The sequence below is a fragment of the Somniosus microcephalus genome, chromosome 24 (genome assembly GCF_052327205.1).
Source record: "Somniosus microcephalus isolate GS21.2 chromosome 24, FLI_Smic_1.0, whole genome shotgun sequence".
In the NCBI taxonomy this organism is placed as follows: domain Eukaryota; kingdom Metazoa; phylum Chordata; class Chondrichthyes; order Squaliformes; family Somniosidae; genus Somniosus; species Somniosus microcephalus.
In genome coordinates, this window is record NC_141010.1 from 48,732,630 (window position 1) to 48,752,582 (window position 19,953).

The window sequence follows — 19,953 nt, forward strand, 5'->3', positions numbered from 1 at the left end:
TCCCATTTTCTGTGAGGATTGAAAGGTTATTAAAGTTTTTCAATGGATTTTCACGCTAGAGAAAATCTGAGAGCTTCTGATCTGCCCTTTGTCCAGTTCTGAAATGGTCAAAAGATGAGCTGAGGAGACAATTCAAGGGTTACAGGCCGGAGCCGGCTCCCGCCATCCTGCAGCGCCCCCTTCCGCCCGAGCCAACTGCGCTTCCTTCTCCACCGCCAAGCTCGGAGGACCACCAGCTCCTCCAGTATCCCGGCATGCCTCCGCGCCGAGCTCGGAGGACCGCCTGTTCCTCCACCGTCCCGGCATGCCTCGCCGTTCTGTCATGGCCGCGCCCGTTGAGACAGACTCGGCTCCGCTGAGACCGCAGTTCGGGAGCCGTTACCTGACTGACCCGGGCCGGGTCTTTCAGCACAATGCCTGGTGAGAGTACGCGCGACACACGGGCAGGCCTGGGACATGGAGCTCGCACACCCCGAGAGGGAGGGAGCAGCGTCTCCGGCTCCCCGCTCTCAACCCAGCCACCACCTGGCCAGCTAGGCCCCCCTCGGGTCTGACCAAGGTCTTGTTAAATAGTCAATTCTGCTATGAATAGACCCCAACACCCAGTGTCAGCTGTGGCTCAGTTGGTAGCGCACTTTGCCTGAGTCAGAAGGTTGTAGGTTCGAGTCCCACGCCAGGCACTTGAGCACATAAAGCTAGGCTGACACTCCCAGTGCAGTGCTGAGGGAGTGCTGCACTGTCGGAGGTGCCGTCTTTCAGATGAGACGTTAAACCGAGGGCCCCTCTGCTCTCTCAAGTGGACGTAAAAGATCCCACTGCACCATTTTGAAGAAAAGCAGGGGAGTTGTGTGCAAATTGGCTGCTGCGTTTCTCACATTACAACAGTGACTCCACTTCAAAAGTACTCATGAACCTTTAGAGATCTATGCACTAGAATGCCCAGATCACACTATTTCTCCGCCTGCTTTAATGCTTTTCCCTGAAGGCTGGACGTATGTCCGCATTCACCATACCCACTGCACTTTTCCAAATTAAACACACTTTCAAATAATCAAGTTTTGAGTGCAAACCAATATGGTGGCTATGTTGTGTTTAATCAGAGTTACAGACTGATATAACACACCAGTTATACAGCAAAAACGTACAACCGTGACAGCAGCAAGTACCGGTCCAGATTGGACAGACGGCTGGCGTACGCGAACAGCTCTTAGGCTTATGGCTTTTCTCCGTCTCTCTTCTAGAACCACTAAGCTTGTTAGACTAGGGTCAGCATGGGTCCACTCTCAGAAGAGTGTTAGACCATCGATCCACTCGGAAGCTCTTCACTCCACCGTCTGTGCTAGGGGCTTTTCAGCTCCTCCTTTTATACTTTTTAGGGGCTTACATGGGGTAGAATATTGACAAGACCATTTCATCTATAGAGGTTCCCCTTAAAACAAAGTGCCCATTGGCATGTTGAGTTCTTTGTCTAAACTTACAGATAAGAACCCTCCCTTAAGGGGTCTTGTGCTTTTCCTCACATGTCTTTCTTGTTTATACATTTTGAAGGCCAATCCATCTAAATTCCTCTTATCTCGTTCATCTTTGTCCTCCCTGGTGCAGTCAGTGCGTGTACCAGGCACAGCCTTGGGCCTTTTAATCACCCATGCTAGAGCTGTCTACTCAACTGGCTGCTCTCCAAACTATTTTCTCCTAATCTAACAGACTATTCTATCCTGAGATGATACATTAACTCCCATAAATTCTTTCTATTCTATGTTCTTTACTTAATTAACTTCTACATATCTTCGCAAGTAGTTCTGTTAGCAGTAATGGGAGAAACATATGGCCAAATTAAAGATAGCGGCCTTCCTAGCACACAAGCAGCAGACAGCTAGCCTGGGAAGCAAGGCCATATGTGACTGCCACTGTTGGAATGCTATAACATCCGCAGGGGACTGAAAACATGGGCAAATTTTAAGCATCTATCCATCTAATCTGATACTAGTCTAAAGACACTTTATCTCAAGCTCTAATACAAGTTTCCAGGAAAATGAAACTTAAGCAGTTCCAGTAAAACACAACTTATACATTAACCCCTTGTCTCAAGGTCTAATACAATCATTTAAACACTATTATTCACGTCTCACTTTCGTTCACACACCCATATACATTTTAGGTACCCCTAATTTCTAACAACACACACAGTTGACCAAAGTTCCACCCTCATGACATCCACCCACACACTTTTATATTCTTTCCTGGGAGGGAGGCTGCCATTATTGTTCATTAATAATAAAAGGGTAGTCAGACTTTTACCAATTGTTTGTATTCGGAGGGTGTTAAGTGCCAACCGTGTAGTGTAACCTGGAGTTACTTGTAGGCCAGATTGGGCAGAGATGTCAGGGTCCCTTCCCTGAAGGATGTAAGTTTTTTTTTTTACATCAATCCAAATGCTTTCATGGTCATTTATTTGATTCCAGTGAACAAGTTACCAGATTTATTGAATTTAGTTTCATAATTTGCGATGGTGAAATTTAAAGTCATGACCACTGGATTGCTAGTCCAGTACCATAGTGAGTACAGTACTGGACATCATTAACTGTCCTGTAGGTTCCACTTGCTAGCGATCAGAAACAGAATCCATGTGTGACTTCTCCTCCATTAGACGGATTACTGAGGTGAATTGCATTCCTTTTCTCCTCACGCAGGGATAATGTGGAGTGGTCTGAAGAACAGGAGGCTGCAGCCAGGAAGAAAGTTGAGGAAAACTGTACCCAACTTGTATCTTCAGAGAAACGAGGTGAGTGAATCACAGCAGCTTTCCTTTCCTTCCACAGGCTGACGCCAGTTCAAAGGGAGACCTGTCACAGCTTTTAAATCAGTGCAATAAAAAGAAAGACTTACATTTATATAGCGCCTTTCACAATCTCAGGACGTCTCAAAGTGCTTTACAGCCAATGAAGTACTTTTGAAGTGGAGTCACTGTTGTAATGCAGGAACCAGCGGCCAAATTTGTGCACAGCAAGCTCCCACAAACAGCAACGTGACAATGACCAGATAATCTGTTTTAGTGATGTTGGTTGAAGGATAAATATTGGCCAGGACACCGGGGATAACTCCCCTCGAAATAGTGCCTTGGGATCTTTTACGTCCACCTGAAAGAGCAGACGGGGCCTCGGTTTGACGTCGTCTCTGAAAGACGGCACTTCCGACAGTGCAGCACTCCCTTCGTACTGCACTGGAGTGTCGGCCTAGATTTTTGTGCTCAAATCTCCACAGATCTTTATTGAGACACATCTTATTGTCCCACTTATCATTGATATTTTTTAACATTCCATTTTTGACATCTGTGCTTACGAATGAACATAATCTTCCAAAAAGTGAGAGATTTCTTGGATGTTTGCACAAACTATTGGTATCTCATTGACTAGGTCATAGTCCTCCGGCAGTGAGATATACAGGACGACAAAATCACAAGAGAAAGCATGGTGCCGACGGTTGGACTGATCCTCCCATGGTCCAAACTATCACTCACCATTCAGCCTCACCAACAAACCAAACCAGTGACTTGAAGTCCAGAATCTCAAAAGATTTATACATCCAACTAACTAGCAGCCAGTGCCTAAAGCATATTAATGTTGGTGCAGAGTGCATGATTTTACACAACATTTAAAGCAAATTCTAGACCCATCTTTCCAGAGTGAATGAAGCTGTGCAATTAGTGCACAGATCCCCACATTTTACTCTGGACAGGGTACTAGAAAAAACCTGTGATTCCATAAGCTTTCTTGCTCTGTCTGTGTCTCACTCTCTCACTGTCTGTCTGTGTGTCTCTCTCTCACTGTCTGTGTCTTACTCTCTGTCTGTCTGTGTGTGTCTCTCTCTCTATTTGCTTTTCTCTATTTTATCAGTGGTCAGTGTCCCTCTATTGTTCCTCCTAAGCTATTGCATTTTCACTGTGTTGCACGTGAGACTTGGCACGTTGTCTCAAACTCATTCTTTCCCAGGATCTCAAACCTGTTTAACTCCTCGCTTCCCTCAGTCTTTCTCTGTTGACCTAAAAGATTTTAAGACTCGAGCTTGGTGTCTCTTTTCGAGTGATGTTACAAATGTAGCATTTACAATCTCAAATTGTGTAAGTTAACAGTGTGGTAAAGTGTGCTGCTGGGACACCTTAGGCTATAGTTAAAATGATTTAAGTATCTTTTTCAAATTTGGCTCGCTTTCCAAACAGCGGAATACGAGAGCAAGGCCAATGGCTACTGGAATGACTTCTACAAAATCCACGAGAACCGGTTTTTCAAAGACCGTCACTGGCTCTTCACAGAGTTCCCCGAGCTGGTTCCCAATTGTAAATCCTTCCTGTTGAATAAATCCACGCCTACTGCCGCAGCATCGGACCATCGTGGCAATGCTGACCCCGGGAGCTGCCTTGACGGGACCGTTGAGAACGGCTCCCACCCACCCCGGATATGTGAAGAAGAACCAGCCATGTGTGTCCAGGAGCAGAATGGTTTGCCAGTTGATGCCGCCCATCTGCAGGGCGGTCGAAGAACAGACGGACTTGTGGACTTGTCTTCAGTGGGTACGCCCCAGGAGCCCACGAAGTTGTGTGAGACGGAACTATCGGACACAGACTACGCAGGAGCCTCTGCAACATTCCGTATACTTGAGGTAATATGTGAATGTTTTGCATTGTTTTACAGGTAATGCCCGTTAAATAAAGCAACTGAGCTTACCCAACTATGTCAATATAAACAGACAATGCTGGAAATACTCAGCAGGTCAGGCAGCATCTGTGGAGAGAGAAACAGAGTTAAAGTTTCAGATCGATGACCTTGGTCAGAACTGGAAAAGGTTAAGAGATTGAACAGGTTTTAAGCAAGTACAGAGGCGGGGAAAGAGAGGAGGGTGCTGGAGGAAAGAACAATTACTTAGTGGGTGTCTGTGCTGCGGGTTGTAATACTGCACCAAAGCGGCCAAGAGGGTCCCAGATGGCATCACTGGTCTGTGCTAACTGTGAAGGAAGCAGAGGTTTCATCCAGTGTCTAATAGGGACGTACTCTGTACCTTTCTTTTAAACAGGACTTCAGACACACACAGCAATCTGAATTTCAAAATTGGCTTTGCATTTTGAAGACTTCTTTTGTCTGTCAGGGAAATGGCCAGTAGGCAAAGCTGTTCCAGCTCGTGCACATTTTCAGAGAGAGAGAAGCTGCCTTTCCTTGTCGAACTCTGAGCTGGCGATCGGAGCTCAGCTATTTCCAAGAACACAGACAGATCCTTTGCTATGTAGATTAGCCAGGATGTAGGTGCTTATCTTATTGGGTAGCTTTATTTGGTGGCTGGGTCGTTCTTTCAGATACTTAATTTATGCTAGTTTGTAGGCTGAAGAAGTAGACAAATTCATTATCGCTCAAAGCTGACCCATTAATATCAACATGAAGGGCCTCTTTTGACGTAAAGGCACTGCTAAAGCTACTCAACTATGGTTTCAGTTTCCAGAATTGACACTTGGACTAAATGTAGTGAAGAGGAACATCAGCTGATCAAAGGACAAACATTGCTTCTAGAAATCTATGAAAGACTGTTTGCTACAAAAGTCTTTCAGATCTTCAGTCTGTGCAAGAAATGCACTCTGAAGAAGATATTTTAAACTTTTGTTTAAACTTACTAAGGGAGTGCTGCACTGTCGGAGGTGCCGTCTTTCGGATGAGACGTTAAACCGAGATTCCGTCTGCCCCCTCAGGTGGATGTAAAAGATCCCACGGCGCTATTCGAGGAGGAGCAGGGGAGTTCTCCTGGTCAATATTTATCCCTCAACCAACATCACTAAAAACAGATTAACTGGTCATTGGAGTTTGTGGGACCTTGCTGTGCACAAATTGGCTGCCGCGTTTCCTACATTCCTACAGTGACTCCATTTCAAACATACTTCATTGGCTGTAAAGCGCTTTGGGACGTCCTGAGGTTGTGAAAGGCGCTATATAAATACAAGTTCTTTCAGTATTGAACTATTCAAGAGCCAAAAGGGCATTGACAAGATAAACATCTGCATTAACGCAGTCACAGATTTCACAACACATGGGCACAGCTCAAACATTAGAAGAGGGAGAGTGAAAAGTAGATTTAACTAGTTTGCGCAGATGGTGGACAGACTTCCCAGGGGGGCAGAGCGGACTGATTGTATTATCAGATTGAAGATAGTTGGATAAGTTGGAGAAAGATTTTATAAGCATCCGATATCGGGATATATTTTCTAAACACTAGGACTGGCAGATGAGCCACAATGGTCTTCTCCAGTCCTGTTGATGCTATGTTCCTGTGTAGCACTGAGTTAGCTGCTCTGAGCTGGGATGACAGTTTAGGTGCTACACTTGCGGATCTCTGTCCTTGGCTTGGACAAGGGGAATTAGCCCAGGTTCCTGCCCGTCATTATCAAACAACCTCTGCTGGAGAGTGCGTGCGTGTGGAGATCAGATGAGGACGAGATTATACCCGGCTGGGGGGGCCAAGCAAGATGAAAGAGTCTCTCAGACTCTTGACACTTCTCTGACACACATCTCCAAACGCTTACGATAGCAAAATACTGCGGATGCTGGAAATCCGAAATAATAAAATGCTGGAAACACTCAGCAGGCCAGGCAACATCTGTGGAGAGAGAAATAGAGTCAACGTTTCAGGTCGAAACCCTATTACATTTTTATATATATTTTTTATCCACTCCTTTGTTTTGGTCCTTCCCCCTTTTTCTCTCTCCCACATGGCAGCTGTCTCCCATTCTGCCAGCGCATTTCACACCTAATCTAGAGCCGTCTTTTGTCTCCACTAATCCTATCACCATCTCGTCTGGTTTTGAATACCTCTTAATGTCTCTTCACTTCTCTTTTGTTCTTTCATCCCCATTTCCCAGCCCCCAAACTGGCCTTTTAATCTGTTTCATTTCCTGTGCTTTTTCAGTCCTGACGAAGGGTTTCGACCTGAAACGTTGGCCCCGATTTTCGGGCAGCTGTCGGGCGGCTTTTCATGCGGCCGTGGTCCGAAAATCGCAGAAAAAGCGGGTCGGGACCCCCCCCCCACCCCCCCCCACCTGATTCCCCGCCCCGTCCAACTTTCGGACCGCCGTTTCCACGCGCCCCGCATCAGTCCCGCCCGCCGCTGGCGGGACTGCTCGTCGGAGCACTAATCACCAATGATCACCTTGTTAAGGACGATTTTCCCGTGCCGTTGCGACTTTGGGGCTTTCCCCACCTGAAACCCGCCTGCGGGGAACCCCGCCGATGAGAGCTGGCGTGAAAACAGCTGGCTTGCTTGCTTGCAGCAGCAGGTCGCTGAGGGCTGAAGAGATTTAAAGAGGCAGCATTTGCAGGCTGCAGGACCTTGTTGATCAAGGCTTGGGGGAACTATTTGAAGCTTTAGGAGCAGCTGCAGAAAGTTGGAGCCTCACACACTTCTTCAGTGTGAGCTCCTGGGAAGCCCCTCTCACCACCCTAACTCAGGACCTCCTCAACCGAGGCATCTGCTAGAAGCATGGGAGGCCTTTGGCACCTTCCCTTCCTGGCATTAGAGGATCTCCAACAGCAGAGGTGGCAGCAGCAGAACCAAGAACAGCAGGATGATTACCAGGAGCACCAGGCTGCTGATCACTCACCTGAAGCTGCACAAACCAGAAGGGGCCAGCGCTTGGAAGTGGCTTGAGAGCACCTTGCTGTGCTTTAGGGGGCCAGTGGGACCCATTTCTGCACTGGCAGTCCTACTCAGAAGGACTTCCATGAAGATCTGGTTTCTCTGTTCAACAGATGGCCAACGCTCCTCAAGAGATGTCATTCTCTTATGAGCACTCACCATATTTTCCGTATGCTGGCGAGTTATCTCCTCCATGGAGGTTGCCAACCTTTCCATGGTGCTGCGGTCATGCACCAATGACTCCACAAAGGCTCTGCTCATGGTCGCTATGGACTCCTCCATTCGCTCCACACTTGCAGCGACCCTGGAGACAAAACCTGCCAGAGACTCCTGCATCTGTGCATGGAGATACATCACCTCTTCTCTTGCGGATGGACCCAGAGGCAGAGGGTCGAGATGCAGCACAGCTGAGCTGAGCTGGCAGAGCCCTGCGCCCTCCGACGAGGACTCTCCACTGCTGTCCCTGTCTCCAGAATCTGCTGAGGCTCACTTGTCAGCTGTGAAACACCAGGTGACAACACTACTCTATGTCCCAAAGGTCCCCCCGAGGTGTGAGTGTCTGCGCTGGTGCTGGCTGCGCTTACTTCTGCTGACGCTGCACCCTCAGAGGTTGGAGCTTCCTCTGAGGAGTCTGGCTACACAGCCTCTTCCTCCTCCACAGTGAGGACGGGGGCTCTGGATGGTACTGTGGGGGAGTAAAGGAAGGAGTTACAGATGTAATGCCAAGGTTCCTCTGGTGACTCCCAGCGAGTTGGCATCTGCTGACACCTGCATCCATGCAGCATTGGTCTCAGTGGGAGGCCTCTTCCTCCCTGACCTAGGGAAGAGGACCTCCCTGTGGGCCCTAACCCCATCCAATAATGCTTGCAGTGAAGCATCGTCGAATTTGAAGGCAGCTCGGGGTCTGGCACTGCCCACAGCTGCTGCAGGCTCCTCTGCCATCCTGTATGGTTCATTTGGAAGCCTTCAGAGGATGCAATGCTTGCCATGAACCTTGAAAGCACCACGAATGATGATATCATACTGTGGGGATTTCTGACTCGATTTAGACAATTAGCAAGGCTTCCCACATACTGGGAATTAATTGGCCAATTGAGGGAAAATTGCATGGGGCTGGCTGACACTTTTTTATGTGTGCCAGAAACCCCACATTCGGGGAAATCCGACCATTTCCCACACAAGCCGAAAATCGGGGCCGTTGACTCTGTTTCTCTCTCCACGGATGTTGCCTGGCCTGCTGAGTTTTTCCAGCATTTTCTGTTGTTATTTCCAAACGCTTAATTGCTTTTTGAACTGTGATCACTGTCGGCAACCATTTTGCACACAGTAAGATCCTAGAAACGGCAATAAGATGAATGACTGGTTAATGTGTCGAGGTGGTGTTGGTTGGGGGAGGAATGTTGGGCAGTACACTAGGAGCACTCCCTGCTCCTCTCCACCATGGCCAGCTTGCTTCTGATGGACAGTAAAAATTGCAGGGCACCATTTAAAGAGATGCAGAGCAGTTCGAGTGTCCCCATCTTGACCTTTAACCTTCTGGATGTCCCTGCTCCTGACGGAGGTTTGGTCTTTGACCATCATGTTTATCCAAATCAAATGTGCTTTTGGCATCTACTCCCTCTCATCTCTTCCTTTTCCCTAATGCAGTGTGTACGTTTCAGTAAAGGCACAGCCACACCGCTTTGGGATTGCCTCAAATATGCACTGAGTTCCAGCAGTGGTCACTCCCGTTAGCAGTCTGAGGTGTGCCCGCTCCCGTTAGTCTGAGGTGTGCCCGCTCCCGTTAGTCTAAGGTGTGCCCGCTCCCGTTAGTCTAAGGTGTGCCCGCTCCCGTTAGCAGTCTAAGGTGTGCCCGCTCCCGTTAGTCTGAGGTGTGCCCGCTCCCGTTAGTCTAAGTTGTGCCCGCTCCCGTTAGTCTAAGGTGTGCCCGCTCCCGTTAGCAGTCTAAGGTGTGCCCGCTCCCGTTAGTCTGAGGTGTGCCCGCTCCCGTTAGTCTGAGGTGTGCCCGCTCCCGTTAGTCTAAGGTGTGCCCGCTCCCGTTAGTCTAAGGTGTGCCCGCTCCCGTTAGCAGTCTAAGGTGTGCCCGCTCTCGTTAGCAGTCTAAGTTGTGCCCGCTCCTGTTAGCAGTCTGAGGTGTGCCCGCTCTCGTTAGCAGTCTGAGGTGTGCCCATACTACCCAGTGCTTAACCATACGATAGTGTAAGCCGGGGTGTAACATTAGTAGCCCCTTGTGACATAAACCAGATATCTGTGCCATTCATGCCTGTCACCACATAACGCCTGTCCAATCTTTTTGAAGGAAAACCATGAGGCCAGATAGGAATCATTAAGCTGCTTTATTTCATGGTAAATAAACATAGAGAGCAACATTAAAGATTGGACTCGGTGCAGTCATTAGAATATGTCTTTATTTAATAATACAAAATAGTGAACACATCAGTGGGTCATCTTTCTTTACTTGAACAAAATAACTGCTAGTACCCTCCAGTGTTCTAACGTTCTGAGCTGGTGAAAGATACCCTTACACCCTCCTGTTTAAAAACTTGACTGACTGCGTGTGTCTCTATCTCTCTCTTTATCTCACTGTGTTCACATCCTAAAGACCTATGGGGCCTATGCCAGACAAGCCCTATCTGGCGTCCAGGATCAGGGACCTCCCAATACAATAAATTGCTTCTTGTTTACAGTCTTTGGGGAAACAACTTCAACGCCTCATTCGTTGATTCTTTTCCAAATCTTTTCTGAGGAAAAATGGTCACACAAAAAAAAATCCCAAAGTGCGACGAGCTTCTCCTGTGCCTCATCCCTACACCCTGAGGAGCTGGACGAAAGCATGCAAATAGATAAGGCCATTCAGCCCATCAAACGCACATTTCACACGCAATCTGCTTTATCACAGACGCTACCTAGCCAATTTAATCTCCTGGGCAAAGGTTCCCTAAGTTTTCTCACGACTGACCCTAAAGGTAGATCCAGCAAATCCCCATCACCTTCCATCCTGCAATGTTTGTCCATGAACAGTCGTCCTCCTTCAACTTGAAGGACCCAGCAGCTCCCCTCAGTCTGATTATCTTTGCCTGTATTTGTCCCGATGGCTCTCGATCTCCTTCCTAACAAAATAGTTGTGTCTTTTTATAATAACGTTAGCACAGTCTGAGTTTCCTCAACTGAGCCAGTACTTCAGGCAGATTTTTAATTCTGCGTTTTCCTCTCTCTCCCATTAAGATGCTAGTTGAAACCCAGCTCTTCACCTCTCCTAATGTCTCCTCCTTTGGCTCGGTGTCAGTTCTTGTCTGATTACACTCCTGTGAATCGCCTTGGGACGTTTTACTACATTAAAGGCACCGTGTAAATGCAAGTTGTTGTTGAGATGGTTCCAAACACAGGGTTTATTTGGAACAGCCTTAACAAACACTCTGTGCAGCATTGATGTATACTTTTCAAATTGTGTACCAAATATTTCTATCTTTCTCTCCTCACTAGGTTGGCTGTGGAGTTGGAAATACAGTGTTCCCCATTCTACAAACTAACAAGTAAGAACAAAGTTTCCCCATCACACCATTCACTGAGGTATGCCTCAGATGATACCTCCGTACCCGATTGGCACAGTGGTAGCACTGTCGCCTGAGTCACGAGGCTGTAGGTTCAAGCCCCACTGCGGACTTGAGCACATAATCCAGGCTGACACCTCAGTGTAGTGCGGAGAGAGTGCTGCGCTGTCGGAGGGGTCGTCTTTCAGATGCGGCATTAAGCAGAGATTCTGCCTGCTCGGGTGGATGTAAAAAGATACCATGGCTCGATTCAAAGGCGAGCAGGGGTGTTCTCTCGGCCAACATTCCTCCCTCAACCAACATCACCAAAAATTGATTATCTGATCATTCATAAACTTGCTGTTACTGGGACCTTGCTGTGTGCAACTTGGCTGTTACATGACAGTAATAACAGCACTTCAGAAGTAATCCATTGGTTGTAAAATCCTGAGGTGGTGATGTGGCACTATATAAATACAGTTTAAACTTGTATCGAACTTTGGTTAGACCACACTTAGAGTACTGTGTACAGTTCTGGTCGCCATATTATAAAAAGGATATAGAGGCACTGGAGAGGGCACGAAAAAGATTTCCAAGGATGGTACCAGAAATGCGAGGGTATACATATCAGGAAAGGATGAACAGGCTGGGTCTCTTTTCTCTTGACCTAATAGAGGTCTTTAAAATTATGAAAGGTTTTGATAGAGTAGACACAAAGAGAGTGTTTCTACTTGTGGGGAAGAGCATAACTAGAGGCCATCAATAAAAGATAGTCACCAAGAAATCAAATAGGGAATTCAGAAGAAACAGAGTGGTGAGAATGTGGAACTCGCTACCACAGGGAGTGGTTGAGGCGAATAGTATAGATGCATTTAAGGGGAAGCTAGATAAGCATATGAGGGAGAAGAGGTTTGAGGGTTATGCTGATAGATTTAGATGAGGAAGGATGGGAGGAGGCTCGAGTGCAGCATAAACACCGGCATGGACTGGTTGGGCCAAATGGCCTGTTTCTGGTGCCGTATATTCTATGTAACTACAGGAAACTTTGGTTTATCCGGAGGTTAACTGTCCGGAACGCTCGAGCCACCGGCAAAATTCAGGAGTTGGTTCAGTAAGTTTTTTTTCTTTTCGTTGCTTTTTTTTCACCAGTCAGGCTCTGCAAGGTCTAGCTAAAGCTGTTGCTTAGCTACAGAGACACTTGCAAGCTACGGTCGACTGTTTAGAAGCTGCAGGGTTTGTTGCTAGATACGGAGCTCAAAAGCTTCCGTATGTTTTAACATTAGCGCTGGTTTGTCCGGCAGTTTTGATGGGACGGCAACAGCTCGGTCCCGTCGGTGCCGGATATCACAAAGTTTCCTGTATTTATCAGCCTTACTGGAGTTATGCAGGATTCTGCTCAATTACTCCCTCCAGTGGTCACCTGGAGAATAGAACTGTAGGAGGAATTAAGCGACCAAACTGTTGCAGTATTGCATTGCGTACCGCGACGTAACATCATCATGAATATGTAAGAACTAGTTTTTACTTTTCTCTTGTGTGCCGCACAAAATCAGATCAGACTTTCTGCACATGGATTAATACTTGTCACTGACTCGCGCATCCTATGCATCAGGAGTTATATATTTGAGCCATATCTTTTGTAACGCTTGGTGCTAAGCAAGAGTGTTGCAAAATGTAGCTTGCAGAAAATTCTTATTTGCAAAAAACCCTGTAAACTGACCTTTGCCTGCTTTGATCACACACACTTCTTCTGCCAAGCTTGGGTAGCTGACTCTGTTACAGTGCAACCATTGCCTGGGGTGGTAGCAGCTGCAACTCACGTGTGTCTAATACCCGTTACCTGTGTGAGTGAGACAGGGTTTGGGGGGAATACATCATCTCTCCCTACTCCCGAGGTTTATGTATATCTACTACCCTAAAATCTACGGCTGGGGTAGCGAGTTGGCACAGTGGACTTGGCCCTGTGCCCAACTCCGGGTGGCTGTAAGAGTCCAAAGCGAAATGCGTCTGGGATGATATTAACTCCGTTCCGAGCAGACACAGACCAATGTTCCCCCTAATTTTTTTTAGTGCGCTGTCCCTTTAACTGGGTGAGCGGCTCATTCAAATTTTTGCACATGCGCGGTTTCTTCCCTGTAAAAGCCGGTGTGCGCCCTGCGCGGGACCTCCAACGGGAACGTTGACACAGACCCTCTCTTCACCCTCCCCAGCCCGGGTTAATTTAGCATAAATTAGTACTAGTCTCAGAGCCTTCCCACAGCCACAAGGGAGCTGGTGTCAGAAGTGGACATTTATCACTAGGTTCCTTCTGAGGTGATTGACACGACTTTCGCAAAAGTTTACTGAAACAAAACAAATATAGTCACAGAGGTGTGTTTACCAGCAGGAGTCATTAGATAATGATCAGAACACTTTCATCTGTCTTCCTGTGTCTGCAGAATTAGATTTAGGGCTAACCCCAGATTCCTGTTCACTAACTGTCCACACAACCGGTTTCTGATGTCACTTTAACCTGTTGGCAATGTGCTCCAGACTCTCTCTTGTCTGCCATTTAACAGAAATCAAACAATACGTGCTACAGGAACTGGGGTAAGATGGGAAGAAGAGTTCATGGGATTCTGTCACCTAGTTAGCAAGACTGGATGTAAAAGGTGTGGAGAGAAAATGGTCCTAGATTTTCAGTTCTGTTCCTGTAACAGGAACTGGCCCTGGCATCTGTGATGTAAGAATGCTTATCTCTGGGCAGTTCTAGCAAGTTGCTCAGTTTACTGATGGAAGGCTTGATGCCGGTCACTAACTCTCCTCTTGTACATTGCAGTGACCCAGGGCTGTTTGTGTACTGCTGCGACTTCTCCTCTACTGCCGTGGAACTCGTCAAGGTGAGAGAGTTGCGATTGTGGTCTTGCTTTGGTCTGTGAATGTGCCTCTCCCTGTAATCCAGTCTACACGAGGGCATTCATCCGTGCTGTGCCAGTAGTGCTCCTCATGGTGTAACCCCCAAGTAACTACCGCTTACAGTGTGTATCGGAAATGCATCTGCTTCACTCTGCCTTCCCAACAGCCTCAAAGCAGCAGTGGGGTACGGTAAGTCACTTCGAGATTCTCGATAGCAAACCTGAACACCTCAGGTTAGCAGCCGAGACATTAGTCTGAGCTCCGGTGACCTGCAGCAGTCTACAAGCAGTGTAAAGCCTCTGTCATTCTGTTTCTAGTTGAACTCCGGTTATGACAGCTCTCGCTGCCTCGCTTTTGTCCACGATCTGTGTGATACACAGGCCACCTACCCAGTGCCAGACGGGAGCCTGGACATCATCATCCTCATATTTGTACTCTCAGCGATACATCCAGACAAGTAAGTACAGCTGCCCTCAACCATGTCTGGTGCTGGTGTCTGTACCGTGTCTAGTGTCTAGTATTGGTGTCTGGACTGTGTCTAGTGTCTAGTACTGATGTCCTGGACTGTGTCTAGTACTGATGTCCTGGACTGTGTCTAGTGTCTAGTACTGATGTCTGGACTGTGTCTAGTACTGATGTCAGGACTGTGTCTAGTGTCTAGTACTGGTGTTCTGGACTGTGTCTAGTACTGATGTCTGGACTGTGTCTAGTACTGATGTCTGGACTGTGTCTAGTACTGATGTCCTGGACTGTGTCTAGTACTGATGTCCTGGACTGTGTCTAGTACTGATGTCCTGGACTGTGTCTAGTACTGGTGTCTGGACTGTGTCTAGTACTGGTGTCCTAGACTATGTCTAGTACTGATGTCCTGGACTGTGTCTAGTGTCTAGTACTGATGTCAGGACTGTGTCTAGTGTTTAGTACTGGTGTCCTGGACTGTGTCTAGTACTGATGTCTGGACTGTGTCTAGTACTGGTGTCCTGGACTGTGTCTAGTACTGGTGTTTGGACTGTGTCTAGTACTGATGTCCTGGACTGTGTCTAGTACTGGTGTCCTGGACTATGTCTAGTGTCTAGTACTGGTGTTTGCACTGTGTCTAGTGTCTAGTACTGGTGTCTGGATCGTGTCTAGTGTCTAATACTGGTGTCCTGGACTGTGTCTAGTGTCGAGTGCTGGTGTCCTGGACTGTGTCTAGTACTGGTGTTTGGACTGTGTCTAGTACTGATGTCCTGGACTGTGTCTAGTACTGGTGTCCTGGACTATGTCTAGTGTCTAGTACTGGTGTCTGGACTGTGTCTAGTACTGGTGTTTGCACTGTGTCTAGTGTCTAGTACTGGTGTCTGGATCGTGTCTAGTACTGGTGTCCTGGACTGTGTCTAGTGTCTAGTGCTGGTGTCCTGGACTGTGTCTAGTGCTGCTGTCTGGACTGTGCCTAGTACTGGTGTCCTGGACTGTGTCTAGTGTCTAGTACTGATGTCCTGGACTATGTCTAGTGTCTACATAGAAACATAGAAGATAGGAGCAGGAGTAGGCCATTCGGCCCTTCGAGCCTGCTCCGCCATTCAATGTGATCATGGCTGATCATCCAAACTCAGTACCCTGTCCCCGCCTTTTCCCCATATCCCTTGATCCCTTCAGCCTCAAGAAACATATCCAACTCTTTCTTAAATATATTTAATGAACTGGCCTCCACCGCCCTATGTGGCAGAGAATTCCACAGGTTCACCACTCTCTGGGTGAAGAAATTCCTCCTCATTTCAGTCCTAAATGGCTTACCCCTTATCCTTAGACTATGACCCCTGGTTCTGGACTCCCCGGCCATCAGAAACATCCTTCCTGCATCTAGTCTGTCCAGACCTGACAGAATTTTATAGGTCTCGATGAGATCCCCTCTCAATCTTCTAAACTCCAGTGAGTATAAGCCCAATCGACACAATCTCTCCTCATACGTCATTCCTGCCATCCCAGGTATCAGCCTGGTGAATCTTCGCTGCACTCCCTCCATGGCAAGAACATCCTTCCTCAGGTATGGTGACCAAAACTGCACACAATACTTAAGGTGTGGTCTCACCAAGGCCCTGTACAACTGTAGCAAGACATCCTTGTTCCTGTACTCGAACCCTCTTGCTACGAAGGCCAACATACCATTTGCCTTCTTAACCGCCTGCTGCACCTGCATGCTTACCTTCAGCGACTGGTGCACAAGGACACCCAGGTCTCTTTGCACTTCCCCTTCTCCCAATCTATTGCCATTCAAATAATAATCTGCCTTCCTGTTTTTGCCACCAAAGTGGATAACCTCACATTTATCCACATTATAGTGCATTTGCCATGTTTCTGCCCTTGCCATGTTTCTGCCCAATCACCCAACCTGTCCAAATCGTACTGGATTTTCCCGACATCCTCCTCGCAGTTTACCCTCCCGCCCAGCTTTGTGTCGTCTGCAAATTTGGAGATATTACATCCAATTCCCTCATCCAGATCATTAATATATATTGTGAACAGCTGGGGTCCTAGGACCGATCCTTGCGGTACCCCACTAGTCACTGCCTGCCACTCGGAAAACGACCCGTTTATTCCAACTCTTTGCTTTCTGTCCGCCAACCAGTTCTCTATCCAAGTCTAGCACTGGTGCCTGGACTGTGTCTAGTACTGGTGTCCTGGACTATGTCTAGTGTCTAGTACTGGTGTCTGGACTGTGTCTAGTGTCTAGTACTGGTGTCCTGGACTGTGTCTAGTGTCTAGTACTGACGTCCTGGACTGTGTCTAGTACTGACGTCCTGGACTGTGTCTAGTGTCTAGTACTGACGTCCTGGACCGTGTCTAGTACTGACGTCCTGGACCGTGTCTAGTACTGACGTCCTGGACCGTGTCTAGTACTGACGTCCTGGACCGTGTCTAGTACTGACGTCCTGGACCGTGTCTAGTACTGACGTCCTGGACCGTGTCTAGTACTGACGTCCTGGACCGTGTCTAGTACTGACGTCCTGGACCGTGTCTAGTACTGACGTCCTGGACCGTGTCTAGTACTGACGTCCTGGACCGTGTCTAGTACTGACGTCCTGGACCGTGTCTAGTACTGACGTCCTGGACCGTGTCTAGTACTGACGTCCTGGACCGTGTCTAGTACTGACGTCCTGGACCGTGTCTAGTACTGACGTCCTGGACCGTGTCTAGTACTGACGTCCTGGACCGTGTCTAGTACTGACGTCCTGGACCGTGTCTAGTACTGACGTCCTGGACCGTGTCTAGTACTGACGTCCTGGACCGTGTCTAGTACTGACGTCCTGGACCGTGTCTAGTACTGACGTCCTGGACCGTGTCTAGTACTGACGTCCTGGACCGTGTCTAGTACTGACGTCCTGGACCGTGTCTAGTACTGACGTCCTGGACCGTGTCTAGTACTGACGTCCTGGACCGTGTCTAGTACTGACGTCCTGGACCGTGTCTAGTACTGACGTCCTGGACCGTGTCTAGTACTGACGTCCTGGACCGTGTCTAGTACTGACGTCCTGGACCGTGTCTAGTACTGACGTCCTGGACCGTGTCTAGTACTGACGTCCTGGACCGTGTCTAGTACTGGCGTCCTGGACCGTGTCTAGTACTGGCGTCCTGGACCGTGTCTAGTACTGGCGTCCTGGACCGTGTCTAGTACTGGCGTCCTGGACCGTGTCTAGTACTGGCGTCCTGGACCGTGTCTAGTACTGGCGTCCTGGACCGTGTCTAGTACTGGCGTCCTGGACCGTGTCTAGTACTGGCGTCCTGGACCGTGTCTAGTACTGGCGTCCTGGACCGTGTCTAGTACTGGCGTCCTGGACCGTGTCTAGTACTGGCGTCCTGGACCGTGTCTAGTACTGGCGTCCTGGACCGTGTCTAGTACTGGCGTCCTGGACCGTGTCTAGTACTGGCGTCCTGGACCGTGTCTAGTACTGGCGTCCTGGACCGTGTCTAGTACTGGCGTCCTGGACCGTGTCTAGTACCTAGTACTTGTGTCTAGTGTCTAGTACTGGTGTTCTGGACTGTGTCTAGTATCTAGTACTGGTGTCCTAGACTGTGTCTAGTCCTGGTGTCCTGGACTGTGTCTAGTACTGATGTCTGGACTGTGTCTAGTGTCTAGTACTGGTGTCCTGGACTGTGTCTAGTACTGGTGTCCTGGACTGTGTCTAGTACTGGTGTTTGCACTGTGTCTAGTGTCTAGTACTGGTGTCCTGGACTCTGTCTAGTGTCTAGTACTGGTGTCCTGGACTGTGTCTAGTACTGGTGTCCTGGACTGTGTCTAATACTGATGTCCTGGACTGTGTCTAGTGTCTAGTACTGGTGTCTGGACTGTGTCTAGTGTCTAGTACTGGTGTCTGGACTGTCTCTAGTACTGGTGTCCTGGACTGTGTCTAGTACTGGTGTTTGGACTGTGTCTAGTGTCTAGTACTGATGCCTGGACTGTCTCTAGTACTGGTGTCCTGGACTGTGTCTAGTACTGATGTCCTGGACTGTGTCTAGTGTCTAGTACTGCTGTCCTGGACTGTGTCTAGTACTGGTGTTTTGACCGTGTCTAGTACTGGTGTCTGGACCGTGTCTAGTGTATAATACTGATGTCCTGGACTGTGTCTGGTGTCTGGACCGTGTCTAGTACTGATGTCCTGGACTGTGTCTAGTACTGGTGTCTGGACCATGTCTAGTGTCTAGTACTGGTGTCCTGGACTGTGTCTAGTGCTGGTGTCCTGGACTGTGTCTAGTGTCTAGCACTGCTGTCTGGACTGTGTCTAGTACTGATATCTGGACTGTGTCTAGTGTCTAGTACTGATGCCCTGGACTGTGTCTAGTGTCTAGTACTGGTGTCTGGACCGTGTCTAGTACTGGTGTCCCGGACTGTGTCTGGTGTCCTGGACTGTGTCTGGTGTCTAGTACTGGTGTCCTGGACTGTGTCTAGTACTGGTGTCTGGACTATGTCTAGTACTCGTGTCTGGACTGTGTCTAGTACTGGTGTCCTGGACTGTGTCTGGTGTCTGGACAGTGTCTAGTACTGGTGTCCTGGACTGTGTCTAGTACTGGTGTCTGGACTGTGTCTAGTACTGGTGTCTGGACTGTGTCTAGTACTGGTGTCTGGACTGTGTCTAGTACTGGTGTCCTGGACTGTGTCTAGTACTGATGTCCTGGACTGTGTCTAGTGTCTGGTACTGGTGTCCTGGACTGTGTCTAGTGTCTGGTACTGGTGTCCTGGACTGTGTCTGGTACTGGTGTCCTGGACTGTGTCTGGTGTTTGGACTGTGTCTAGTACTGGTGTCCTGGACTGTGTCTAGTACTGGTGGCTGGACTGTGTCTAGTGTCTAGTACTGGTGTCCTGGACAGTATCTAGTACTGGTGTCCTGGACTGTGTCTGGTGTCTGGACTGTGTCTAGTACTGGTGTCCTGGACTGTGTCTGGTGTTTGGACTGTGTCTAGTGTCTAGTACTGGTGTCCTGGACTGTGTCTAGTGTCTAGTACTGGTGTCCTGGACTGTGTCTGGTGTCTGGACTGTGTCTAGTACTGGTGTCCTGGACAGTGTCTAGTGTCTGGACTGTGTCTAGTACTCGTGTCCTGGACCGTGCCTAGTGTCTGGTACTGGTGTCCTAGACCACGTCACAGGCTAACTGAGGTGTTTTGAACATATACTGAAGTGTTTCTAATCTGACACTTTTTCTCCCATTCCCTTGACTTTCTCCCCCCCCCCCCCTGTCTCTTTCTGTTAATCTGTCTCTCCCTTTCTCCCCCACGCCCTCTCTCTGCCCCGTCCCCTCCCTCTCCACCCCGCCCCCTTTTTCTGCCCCTGCCCCATCACTCTCTCTGTCTCCCTGTCACCACCCTGCCCCATCTCTCTCTCGCT

General features: G+C 48.4%; 1 protein-coding gene across 1 annotated transcript in view; it reads left to right on the forward strand.

Moving 5' to 3' along the window:
* Window positions 1-278: 278 nt before the first annotated feature.
* The window catches only part of mettl2a (methyltransferase 2A, methylcytidine), a 34,784-nt gene continuing 15,109 nt past the window's right edge, over window positions 279-19,953 (forward strand). The window contains exons 1-6 of the mRNA XM_085966613.1: window positions 279-420; window positions 2,691-2,782; window positions 4,217-4,656; window positions 11,152-11,201; window positions 14,017-14,077; window positions 14,411-14,550. Of these exons, the coding sequence (XP_085822739.1) occupies window positions 305-420; window positions 2,691-2,782; window positions 4,217-4,656; window positions 11,152-11,201; window positions 14,017-14,077; window positions 14,411-14,550 (899 nt within the window). The 5' untranslated portion in view covers window positions 279-304. The remainder of the gene's footprint in view (window positions 421-2,690; window positions 2,783-4,216; window positions 4,657-11,151; window positions 11,202-14,016; window positions 14,078-14,410; window positions 14,551-19,953) is intronic.